This window comes from Oncorhynchus kisutch, linkage group LG17 (genome assembly GCF_002021735.2).
Source record: "Oncorhynchus kisutch isolate 150728-3 linkage group LG17, Okis_V2, whole genome shotgun sequence".
Taxonomy (NCBI): Eukaryota; Metazoa; Chordata; class Actinopteri; order Salmoniformes; family Salmonidae; genus Oncorhynchus; species Oncorhynchus kisutch.
The window spans coordinates 31,891,325-31,903,831 of NC_034190.2; the positions used below are offsets into that span (position 1 = coordinate 31,891,325).

The 12,507-nt window shown below is 39.7% G+C and overlaps 2 protein-coding genes across 3 annotated transcripts; one reads left to right on the plus strand and one right to left on the minus strand.

The window, feature by feature from the left end:
• The first annotated feature begins 356 nt into the window (after window positions 1-356).
• Window positions 357-4,514, plus strand: LOC109907471 (protein JTB-like). 2 transcript variants are annotated; one of them, XM_020505445.2, is made up of 6 exons: window positions 357-502; window positions 1,581-1,768; window positions 1,857-1,897; window positions 2,236-2,321; window positions 2,816-2,895; window positions 3,218-4,514. In XM_020505445.2, exons 2-6 carry the CDS (start codon window positions 1,671-1,673, stop codon window positions 3,372-3,374), a joined length of 462 nt encoding a protein of 153 aa, XP_020361034.1. In that variant the 5' UTR covers window positions 357-502; window positions 1,581-1,670; the 3' UTR covers window positions 3,375-4,514. The 2 variants fall into 2 exon arrangements, with proteins under 2 accessions (XP_020361034.1, XP_020361035.1); XM_020505446.2 differs by having other exon boundaries at window positions 373-502; window positions 2,819-2,895.
• Window positions 4,515-10,365: 5,851 nt separating this feature from the next.
• Window positions 10,366-12,260, minus strand: cart4 (cocaine- and amphetamine-regulated transcript 4). The gene is made up of 3 exons (XM_020504720.2): window positions 11,812-12,260; window positions 10,882-10,971; window positions 10,366-10,658 (listed from the first exon to the last, which is right to left on the minus strand). Exons 1-3 carry the CDS (start codon window positions 11,956-11,958, stop codon window positions 10,551-10,553), a joined length of 345 nt encoding a protein of 114 aa, XP_020360309.1. The 5' UTR covers window positions 11,959-12,260; the 3' UTR covers window positions 10,366-10,550.
• Window positions 12,261-12,507: the final 247 nt, after the last annotated feature.

Below are 12,507 nucleotides of genomic sequence, written 5' to 3' on the forward strand. Positions count from 1 at the left end.
CGACAGCAATCTTTTTTTTTCATAAGGGCAGGTATTGGGGACGTGCATTGGCTACGGTCAACTGGAAATGAAGTAGGCCTACATTTGATCTGACATGATCAAATATCAAGTTAGATACTACAGAGCAATATTATACATAAGGCCAATGTATGCCCAAAAGATACATTTGAATGAAAGTGTAATAGAGTAGAGTTGGTCATCATCTGGGCAGACCGGGCCCCTAGACATTTCAGTTATCCAACATAATTTGTCATATAAATTGTTTTCCAGTTCTTTCACTAGCAGCAGACCTAGACACAGGTTATTAAAGGCCTGCTTTCAAGACGAGTGCTAGGGGGCGCTGTCGGTACTGGGAACGGGTGCAACGCATTTGATGACGTGTGTATTCATCAGCGTTTACAACATGACTCAAAATGGCTGTGCTCTTCTCCACTGGACGGCTACTCCGGAACTGAAAGAAAAAGCAACCTAATCACACCAACAATTTGTTCGACATCTTAAGGTTTGTTTTTCAACGAATAATATCGTAATCTAAGGGTACATTTTTATGTTAAATTCTTTCCGCATGTGTATGAGAAGGGCTTTTGGTGAGTTATGCTGGCTAGCTATCTTCTCACTATATAACGTTGTTACTAGCTAACGTAGAGTTAGTTGTTAACCTAGCAAGACTATTTGGAACAAAATAGCCAGCTACTAATCATCTTGTTTGGTATGTCATGTAGCTAACTTGTTGGTTAGTTAGTGCCTAAACGAAGTTATGATAGTGCTACTAGCTAGCTATTCTATAATTATTACTTTCACGTTGTCAAAAAAAGTTAACACAGTTTACTATTGACGTTACCTAGCTAACAGTTAGCTAGCTTCGTGATGCATACATTGGCCAGGCGTGGTTTTTACGTTCAATTCTTTCAGCATTTGTATAAGGGCTTTTGGTGAGTGTGCTAGTATGCCATCTTCTCACTATATAACTGATAATAGTTAACTAACTTAGCTAGCGTTGTAACTGTTTCCAGCTGTTAGCCAGCTAACGTTAGTTGGCCACAACTGCACTCCCTAAAAGCGACCCGCGTTATTTGCTTTGCTCACAAGGTTAAGGAGCTGCCTAATATCGCTATTGGAAAGATGAGATCAAGGTTGAAGTCCAGTTGACTGTTGAAATATTTACTGCATTGTCTCATTCACTGGTGAGTTCAGAGATAAATTGCTGGATAAACCACACCTGGCTAATGTATTCATCATGAAGTCGGTTACAGCTGTTTAGCAGCAGACCTTCCCCACAGAAGTAACGTTAGGTGTCCACAGTCGACCTACGCTGTTACTGTTGGGGGGGGGGGTCGTTTTAAATGACTGGAAGACAGAGGTCTGAGGTCCAGCTCTAGACACAGTTGAACTTGAACCAGCATGCTTCAATTGGACATGTAATGAGATTAACAGTGGCAACTAGATAAGCTTCTTTGACCTTTAAACAGTGTCTTAGTGGTTGCTAATTATAAAAGGGATAAAGAGGTGTTTAGTTGTTGAACATGAGCATCGCCCTTGCCCATTGTTTGTCTCTTAGTGGTCATTTGATTGTGTGACAGGTATCAGCCATTTTGGACCATAGAGGATAATTCCACTATGACAAGCTTCCAGCCTTGGTTGTAATTGTGGCACACATCTCACACACCTGCATGGGGAGGATGGAGAGCGATTGCAGAATCCCCATGTTGTGCTTGAGGCCCAGAGTCCTGGCTTTGCATGCACTCTTCTGGGGTTTGGTGTCTCTCAGGTGAGTGTACTGGTGTTGTACTTCTTGCTGATAATGCTTTATGCTCTGCATTGCTTCAGAACTTAACTGTCATTACTGTCTCTTTCAGAGTGTTTGGTGCAGCTCTGCTGAGTGAGGAGAAGACCACAGGTACTATACTTTTATCTGTATTTAAGAATGAGTTGGAGACCTTGAGTACAGGATTGATGTGGTGCTGCAAACACAAATGAGAGTGCTCATACATTTTTAGTATAGCAAGTTAGCAACATGTTTCACGGAGAAGCAAATGTTTGTGCGTGGGGCTGATATGTGCATCTACTATTTGCAACATATATCAATGTTCCAGTAGAAGCTCCAGTTTGCTTGACTCCTGTCAGGATAAGAATATGTGTGCCTCTGTTTGTGTCATTAAGCACAATTTCTGTCAAAACTATTCTCAGCCCTTTTCAGATACTGATTCAAGGCTTTTTGTTTTGCCTGTCTTCTAGTGGCCAGGCCGGTAACCACCCCCTGTTGGCAGATTGAGGAGTTTGTGGTTGCGGTGGAATGCTCCCAGTGCAACGCTTTCCAGTCGGTGAGATCTCTCTCTTTGTCCATCTCCCTCCCCACACTTCTGCTGACTTTTCCTTTCATCCTCCAATAGTTCTCTGCTTAATAGTTTATTGTTGGGTGATGTGAATGTATGCCATTAATGTAGTCATGGTTTAAGCCACCTCACAGTCCAAATGGTTGCTTATGACAGTGGATTTCAAGCTGCAACAAGGCCTTTTAACTGTTAGCTATAGAGAAACTTAGATACTCGTATCTGATTTTAAAGTGGACAGGTTTTGAGATAGCTCAGTGAAAGAGAACACTGGTATTGTTTTCTGGTTTAGGATGCTTCCCAGCCAAAATAGATCCCTCTCCCCAACTTTTCTGTTGGACTTGTAAATTCGGTGTAAACCCATTAAATTGCCTTGCACCTTCCACCAACACATTACTGTAATTAAAACATTGTTTTGTGTTTGTTGATGCATCATTTAGCAGTTGGTAGGCTAGGCACCCTTAACCATCCTGTCCTCACTCTAGAAGTCATGGGCAGCATGTACTCAGACGGGATACGTGGAGAGGATCAACTGCACCAAGTCTAATAAAGACGAGTACAAGAGGTGAGTCCCTACAGCTCCTATTGACATTTCTTTGTGATCGTTGCTGTGATGCCGAGCGATCTCTTGATTTGACAGGTTGGATCCAGATCTTGTGTGAATTGGATGTAATTAACCTGCGTAAACAGTTGACTAATAATAAAAAGTACGCTATGAAGCACTTTTTCATCATAGATTACAGGAGACAAACTCAAATGTTTAGACTACTACACAGACTGATTTAAGTTTGAATGAAGATCTATTTATGATTTTTACATATCAGAAATACTATTCAGTCAAGCTAATATTTCCATAATAAAGACGCTTGTTTCCCTCCTGCACATAGCTGCCGCTCTACCCTGATGGAGGAACACCTTTTCTGGAAGTTTGAGGGAGCCATGTTGGGCCTTACCATACTGTTCGCCCTCGTAGTGGTCGCTAGGCAACGTTCGCTGGATCGGCTTGCCTCCGAGAAAGTCCGCAGGCAGATCGAGTCCATCTAGCGCAGTACACCAGAGTGAAGAGACTAATAGACCTCAACATAGTCGCTCAGCTCATTTCAAACTCTTAAGAATGAACAGAGCCACTGAATTTCAACAGCATGGAGGTCTGGAGAACGGTATATCCGACAATGGGCCAGGCTTACTGGAAAACGGTTTCTAAATTTTGTTATTGAAGAAATGAAAATGAAATCAAGATTGAGAATGAAACTCCAGCCCTAATTATAACCCGCCAAAGGACAAATGATGAACAGTGTCTGGCGTTTTGTCAATGGAATTATTATCCCTAAAGGGAATGGCTCTTCTGAGCAGTGAACTTGCGGTACTTTGATCTAGACAAAGTCTGTGAAATTGATGAACGTTGGGAACTGGCTGCATTCTAAGTAGAAGACAATTGATGGATTCGTTCAAGCCACATACATGGTTCTTTAATTACGTTTGAATTTATTTATTTTTTGCCTGTATACAGAATTGTCTGACAAATGCCAAACAAGTTTCTGGCACATGTTTCTGTTCTCTGAGAGAACCAAGAATATAATATAGTGTCAAATGCCCTCTCTCACTTGGAAACATGGACTAATAACTATGTCTGTGACTCGAATGGATCAAAAATCAGTCTTATGGGGGCATAAATAAGAGTTTGTTCTTAACTAACTTGCCTAGTTAAATAAAGGTTACATTAAAAAAAATAGGGGATGGGTTTGCATAGTGTTACCGTGTACTGGAGTATGAGTGTCATGCTGGTTTCATATTTCCAAGTTTCAGTATTGGTGTTCTACTGAAAGTCTACAATCACTATGTTGTGAAATCTTGTGTGTTTGGAGATTCCATTGCAGACATGGTTCTAAATGCAAACACTAACATTTGACTACTAGTGTTTTTGATAGGCTATAGAGTTTCCAATATACACGACACACATTCATTTAAAAAAGGGTTGGATTTCCACTGATTGTGACTTTTTTTTTTTTATGTTGGTTGGTCTCTGAGCTTAGTGATTGCCAAGATTTTCCAGATTTGTTCAAAGTAATGATTATCATATTTTTAAATTTCAACTGTAAATAATGTATTTTTAGGAAAGGTGTACGATGTTTTCAAACCTCAGCAGCTGACAGATTACAAAATAAATGAGGGGGGAAATCTGGGTTTTTGTTGTAATTATCCACTTTTCGGGGATATAATCGACAACACAAGTTGAATATGAAAAAGATGCTTCCCGGAGACAACTTGGTCTACAGTATTCGTATCAATACACTTTGATGTACCAGGAAAGCATTCATTGTATTTTTCACTTGAAAATGTGCAGTTCTGTTATCAATACAGTTGGAGGGAGACAAAACAGCACAACTGACATGGGCAATCTAGATTAGGCTCCACAGACTCTTTTGATGCTCTTGGACAGCAGATAATGTGGCCATGTTGAGCTCCATCTTTGACAGAACAGTACTTTCCCATGTTGGAATTGCACTAAAAGAGAAAAGTAAATTACAAAGTTGATTTTGTTTGTGAGCGATTGCAATAACCAAACAAGGGCACTGAAGTTGGTGTAGGTTTCTGAGTAACCACTAGATGTTGCTCTAGTACTACAGAATCAAACTGAAGGCAACTAGAGAAACTTGGAGCCCTACTCAAAGCTGGTAGGCCTAACTGGGATATCCCAGGAACCTGGTTAAAGGTTTTGATTGGGCCTTTGGTTTATAAAATACAAAAATTAGGAAAGGAGACAGGGTTAGGCTCCTAAAAAAAGTTGTCCAACTGCATATTAAAAAAAAAAAAAAAAAACGGCTCAACAAAAAAGCAGCTCTGTGAGGCATATAAGATAGGCCTAAGCCTGTGGTTAGTTACAGACCATAATGTACAATAATTGTGATTCGCTTTCTGCGTAACATTAAACGTTGACATACTCCAGGAATTTCTCAAAACTAAGGAAGACCATTCCCTCTGAAGCTGTCCCCTATCTTGGAACTAGAATAGAAGAGTGAAAATGACAGCTATATTGGGGCCGAGACCATAATAAAAATCATCATACTCTTACCATTAAACAATTATACTAGACAATTGATTCGTAGCATTAAGTTATTCTCTTAGCCTTATCAAATGACTATGCTGTTTGAATCATAGCCAGGATACCTAACCTAATTTACCAGTTTATGCTCGTGTGAGTCACGCGTTTTCAAAGACAGGATGTCTGGTAATCTTGCCTCTACTCCAACAGACAGAAAGTGCACAACACAGCAGAAACGATACACTGATGAATTTCACGGTAATTTCCACAGTGGTCAGACAGTTGCGCTCCAAGGTGCTGAGCGGATTCCTGGTCAAATGGTGAGTCGTTTGATGGCGTTGTCCCCAAACAATATTTGTCTCGACGTCGATTACTGACACAATGCACAGTAATCTTCCTGTTTCTTATGTCTCAAATCCCGTTAACGGGATCGATTTGACAACATCCGGTGAAATGGCGCCAAAATTAAATTATAAATATTAAACTTTCATGAAATCACACATGCAATACACCAAATTAAAGCTACACTTGTTAATCCAGCCAATGTGTCAGATTTCAAAAAGGCTTTACGGCGAAAGCAAACCATGCGATTATCTGAGGATAGCACCCCACCAAACAAACACAGACAATCAATTAAATCTGCCAGAAATAAAGATATAATTAATCCTTTACCTTTGACGAGCTTCTTCTGTTAGCACTCCAATATGTCCCATAAACATCACAAATGGTCCTTTTGTTCGATTAATTCTGTCGTTCTATATCCAAAATGTCAATTTATTTGGCGCGTGTGATCCAGAAAAATACTGGTTCTAACTCACGCAACATGACCACAAAATATCTCATAAATTACCCGTAATCTTTGTCCAAACATTTCAAACAACTTTAGGTATTTTTTAATATAAATAATCAATCAAATTTAAGATGGGATAAACTGTGTTCCAAAACTAGAGGAAAGCAACATTTTTATTTTACCTTTATTTAACTAGGCAAGTCAGTTAAGAACACATTCTTATTTTCAATGATGGCCTAGGAACAGTGGGTTAACTGCCTGTTCAGGGGCAGAATGAAAGATTTGTACCTTGTCAGCTCGGGGATTTGAACTTGCAACCTTTCGGTTACTAGTCCAACGCTCTAACCACTAGGCTACCCTGCCGCCCCAGAGTGGAGCGTGCTTTCAGGTCACGTGCCTCAACCACAACAGTACACTTCACTCGACCCTCGTTCTGAACGGGGCTACTTCTTCATTACACAAAGGAAAAACATCAACCAATTTCTAAAGACTGTTGACATCCATTGGATGCGATATGAACTGCAAGCAACTGCCTTAGAATTCTAGATTCCCATTGAAAAGAGAGTGACCTCAAAAAAATAAATACTGGATGGTTTGTCCTCGGGGTTTCGCCTGCCAAATAAGTTCTGTTATACTCACATCATTCAAACTGTTTTAGAAAAGAGTGTTTTCTATCCAAATCTACTAATAATATGCATATCCTAGCTTCTGGGCCTGAGTAGCAGGCAGTTTACTTTGGGCATGCTTTTCATCTGGACGTGAAAATACTGCCCCCTAGCCTAGAGAAGTTAACGGATTTAATGATCACATCAGGTGCAATGACACTTTGACAGGTTGACACAGGCTGTAGGCCTTGGCGTTTAGCTCAAATGAACCAAACATGGTTTATATCCACAAGACAGGACAAACATTGCCTATTAGCTAATCACACAATTTAATTTTTGTTAATCTACAGTGCCTTAAAGTGTTCCCACCCCTTGACATTTTCCACATGTTACATTTAGATTGTCACTGGCCTACACACAATACCCCATAATGTGAAAGTGGAATTGTTTTTCGAAATGTTTACAAATGAATGAAATATGAAATGGCTTGAGTCAATAAGTAATCAACCCTTTTATTATGGCAAGCCTAAATAAATTCAGGAGTAAAAAGTCACAATTTAACAAGTCACAATTTGCATGGAATCACTCTGTGCAATAAATAGTGTATCATTTTTATCACTATCCACTCATTTCTGGGTAACAACCTTACTAGCTAGGTTTCCATCCAGTTGGTGACATTTTCATGCCAATAGTCAAAATAATCTGCATAAAAACAATATGCTCATTTTCCCACCATGTTTTTCCATCTAATTTACTTGTTGCGGATAAAAGCATGATGAGGTAGTGGACATAAAAATAACTTTTGTGTTAAATTCCCACATTTTAAATGGCTTTTCATCACATTTTAAACTCTACTGTTGGTTTTGGAACAAACATTTTGCGTTATATAGTATATGTGCCCACCATGGTCTTGGCACGTGCGCTCAAGCCAACAGCTTGCAGATATAGCCTACTACATGATGAGATTATTATGGACAAAAGCACTAGAATATTTTTATTTGTCAAACGGCAGTCAAGCATCTATCCTCCATTTAGATTGGGAGTGGCAGTGAAGTCTTTCTGTAGATGTTCAACTCTGAAGCAAGTTCTCATCAAGGATTTGCTTTTATTTGGCTCCATTCATTGTTCCCTCTATACTTACCAGTCTGCCAGACCTTTCCGCTGAAAAGCATCCACCTAGCATGATGCTGCCACCACCATGCTTCACATAGGGATGGTGTTAGACGGGTAATGAGCTGTGCCTGGTTTTCTCCAGACATATAGATTTGCATTCAGGCCAAAGAGTTACATTTTTGTATCATCAGACCCCAGAATCTTTTGGCCTCATGCTCTGAGCCTTTCACATCTTTTTGCAAACTCCAGAAGTGCTGTCATGTGCCTTTTTCTCAAGTGTGGCTTCTATCTGGCCACTCTCCCATGAAGCCCTGATTGGTGAAGTGCTGTAGAGACTGATGTCCTTCTGGCAGGTTCTGCAGTCTCAGCCAAGGAACTCTGTTCTTTGGGTTCTTTGTCACCTCCCTGACCAAGGTCCTTCTTTCCCGGTTGCTCAGTTTGGTCAGACGGCCAGCTCTAGGCAGAGTCTGGGTACTTTAATATTTTTTCAATTTCTCAATGTGGAGACCACTGTGCGCTTGGAAACTTTCAACAATCTACAAATTGTTTTTATACTGTTCCCCAGATACTGTATATGCCTCATCACAATTATATCTTGGAGCTCTACAGACTTCATGGTATAGTCTCTGCTCTGACATGCAATGTTAGCTTTAGGACCATATATATATATATATACAGGTGTGTTCATTTCTAAATGTCCAAACAATTGAATTGGTCACAGATGGACTCCAATCAAGTTGTAGTGGCATCTCAAGGATGATAAATGGAAACAGGATGTACCTGGGCTCAATTTGGAGTGTCATACTAAGTGTAAATGAGATATGTCTGTATTTAATTTTCAATACATTTGCAAAAATGTCAAACATGTTTTCATTTTGTCATTATGGGGCATTGTGTGTAGATTGGTGAGATGAAAAACTGTCACACCCTGATCTGTTTCACCTGTCTTGTGCTTGTCTCCACCCCCCACCAGGTGTCTCCCATTTTCCACATTATCCCCTGTGTATTTACACCTGCGTTTTCTGTCTCTTGCCAGTTCGCCTTGTTAGGTCTTACCAGCGTTTTTCATGTTCTCAAGTATTTGTTATCCAGTCTTCCCGGTTCTGTCATTTCTGCCTGTCCTAACCCTGAGCCTGCCTTCCGTCCTGTACCTGTCTGACTGACCTGGTTTACAAACCTCTGCCTGCCCTGGATCTGCCTTTTGCCTGCCCCTTTGTTATAATAAATGTTCTGAGAATCGAACTGTCCGCCTCTCGTGTCTGCATCTGGGTCATATACTGAGTCATGATAAAAACATCTATTTAATTCATTTTGAATTCAGGCTGTAACACACAAAATGGGATTAAGTCAAGGGGTATGAATACTTTCTGAAGGCACTATTTTATTTTCATAAAAAGATTTGAAGGATACATGGTTTCTGTGATTGTTTTCAATTAAAATGGTCAAAAATAACTTCTTAGAAATAAGCTATTTCTCTAGAAAGAATTTGGCCAGAGTGGTCTGAGAGTGGAGGGGAAACTGAAAACTAGCTGTTATTGGTAGAGCGGTTTGGTCTATCTTATTGGTCTATCCACTAATTTACCACCTGCTGATGTCACCAGGCAGGCCAAAACGCCATCCCACCAAAACAGGCTGATATTTCAGTTGGTCTTTTCCAACAGCTCTTACACTTAAAGGGCATTATCATAATTTTAACAATTTCACAGTATTATTCCAACCTTATAGTGTGGAAGTAGATATATATAATACATGAGAATCACATTTTTGAAGACACCTGGCCTTTAATATCTGAAATCTGCTGGTTGAAAAGGCCATAGGTCATCTTCATATCTCATACATTATTACATTATTTTCATATTATCTCAGCCAAAAGGTCAGACAGGTTGATATAAACTATTGGTGATAGAAATGTGCATCATATAAATGTTTGTATATACACTGGCCCATTAACCAATGACTGAGACAGACTCCAAATCCATCTGGTATTAAAGATCAACACTTGTCCATCCTGGTCATCTCAATTCTTGAGAGGTTGATTCATATTTGATTGTAAAGTCTTATGATGGTAGCACAATTAGTCATAGGCCTAGTCATTATGGAGCAAAGACATCTGCAGCAAGACAGCTGTGAATGCATCTCTCGGCAAGATTAAGGCCTAGGATCTATTGCAACAATGTAAAATTACTTCCAAATGTGCAGTTATCACCTAGGTCTTTTATCCATGAACTAAAATGTGTTCAAAATTCCGACCTAAAAAAATGTAGGCCTAATAAAAAGAGCATTTTAGACAGTATTTCTGATGGATGAAACTTAATCCAATGTTTCAATTTTCAATGTCATTATAAGCAACCCATTTGGAGTTTAACCAAAACTGATTCAAATGTAGGTGTAGGGCTACAAATGCAATAGGAAAATAGTAAGTGAACTGTTTTTTCAATGGGTCATCAAAAGGCTAGTACTCTACAATGCAAGAGGACGCGTGGAGCTTAAGAAGACGTTTTAATAAACAAAGAAATACATTTAGTTATACTTCGAGAAGACAAAGGAACTCAAGACAGTCATACATGCAGACTGACTTTTACATTGGTAATGGCATGCGTGCATGGGAGTATCACACGCCTGGGTCTCGGAAACGTTGTGCGTCTGAGGGTATAGGTATGTGACCGGGGTCAGTAACAACGCAGGAAAAATGTGTTGCACGCGGTGCCTCGCAGACAGTCACAAAGCCTTCCAATGCGCGGCCCGTGCTTCATAGCGCACCGCTCTCCAACATCACACTGTATATATGAGAGAAGAGAGAAATTCCCTAAATTGATTAGGTCCTACTTGCATTTCTGTTCCCAAATCAAAGCATCTTCAATGTAACAGACAACTTCTCACAGCACCATAGGCTATGCTGGCTCTCCAAATAGATGGCTCTTGTACAACCTGTTGCGTTTTGGAAATGAGAGATATGAGGTAGATGTGAAAGAACGAAGGTTCTTGACTTAATTTACTTACCCTTGGAATGAGACTTGCTTTTTTCTCCACTGATAGACCTATCCTGTCGTCTTGCTGTACCCCTTCCAGAAGCCTCTCGAGCGCATTAGCCTGAAAAAAAGTCCCCAATAAAGATTATTAGAACCATCTTCATTATCAGACTAAATAAATATTACATGTCATCGATTTTTCGACATTAGCTTGAAGTTGGGACGATAGAATCGGCTACTTTACATTGGGAAAGAATGGGCACAAATGTATCATGTAGATCTGCGATTCTCAACTGGTGGGTCATGACCCACATTTGGGTCGAGTGAAGTTTTGAATGGGTCATCGGTGTCTGAGTAAAACAACTTTGAAAAAAAAAAAGATGAAAAAATACTACAGTCTGAAGTTAAACGACTAGAATTCAAGTGTGTAGAAATTATAATTAACGTAATTTTTTAAATAATGTATTCTCTGAAAATAATTCTTCAATCACAGTATTGTCAATATAGAGCAGCACTATTTTGGTTGATTTTGTGGTCTCAAACCAGCGAGTTTCCTAACATTCTTCATCAAGAATATGGGCCAAATTTTATTATTGACAATGAAAGAGGTAATATCAATATAATATATATATTTTTAAAGTTTTCCAGGATGTATTTTGCCGATGCTTTTTCGTTATGCGAATATTGGGCCACGATTGAGACAACCTGGTTCAATGTGGGTAACTAGGCAAAACCAGTTGAGAACCACTGATGTAGATAACATATAGCCTACATAGCTAATTTGAATAAGTAAGGTAAAAGTAGACCATCCTCCATCTCTATCAAAGAATAGTCACACATCAGTTGATGGTAAATAATAGATAAATAGATCAAACTTGAACATGTTCTGGATTGGTTTGAATCGAAACAAAATGCTTTATCCTAAAAGGACAAAACCAAGTGAATTAGTAAAGTGACTTACCAAATCTCTGGTGACATATCCCAGTGGAAATTGTTCCTCTTGTGAAGAGAGTCTGTTGTCATCTGACATCTGCCCCTGGCAAACAACACTGAAGACAGACAGACAGACGCCCAGGTAGAAGAGTGAGCGAACCCTGATGCTGTCCATGGTGCTCAAAATCTTGCGCTTGAACTGAGAGAATGCGAAACAAGTCGAATTTCAGCTAATTTCTCTTGGCAACTATTCGTGTCTTTCGTATTATTCTCTCCCTTTCTATTTCACAGCTCAGGTCCTTACTCTTTCTTCTCGTGGGTACTGCACTTGCTTCTGTTGTTGCTTGGAAACTTTTGATGGCTATTTATACAGAACCAACCCCGTGCTGCTCCCGTTTCGCTCAAACGTCACACCGTCGTCTCCTCAGACTTTTTTTTGTTGCATGGATTGGGTGAGATGGATATCTCGGTCAATGATATTAAACATTCACGCGACACCAAGGAATTCATCGACCAGGGTGAAACTTTAGGAGCCTATCCATATATTACCATGTTTATATTGTGCCTCCAAAGTCGCAGCCTGGCCTCAGATTAGACGTAACATAGTACATGTAAATCTGTGACACTCAAATTAGTATGATATGTTACTTTGTTATAGTTACATAAGACAGAAGGTTACTTATGCTAAAACTAAAAGAGGGAGTTTGGTCGGGGAGGATGGACG

Coding starts and splice junctions, on each gene's coding strand:
- cart4 (XM_020504720.2), bottom strand. CDS start 11,958: ATGGACAGCATCAGGGTTCGCTCACTCTTCTACCTGGGCGTCTGTCTG. Junction 10,972..11,811: donor GATATGTCACCAGAGATTTG/GTAAGTCACTTT, acceptor ACTTTTTTTCAG/GCTAATGCGCTCGAGAGGCT. Junction 10,659..10,881: donor AAGCAAGTCTCATTCCAAGG/GTAAGTAAATTA, acceptor TCATATATACAG/TGTGATGTTGGAGAGCGGTG.
- LOC109907471 (XM_020505445.2), top strand. CDS start 1,671: ATGGGGAGGATGGAGAGCGATTGCAGAATCCCCATGTTGTGCTTGAGG. Junction 1,769..1,856: donor TGGGGTTTGGTGTCTCTCAG/GTGAGTGTACTG, acceptor TGTCTCTTTCAG/AGTGTTTGGTGCAGCTCTGC. Junction 2,322..2,815: donor AGTGCAACGCTTTCCAGTCG/GTGAGATCTCTC, acceptor TCCTCACTCTAG/AAGTCATGGGCAGCATGTAC.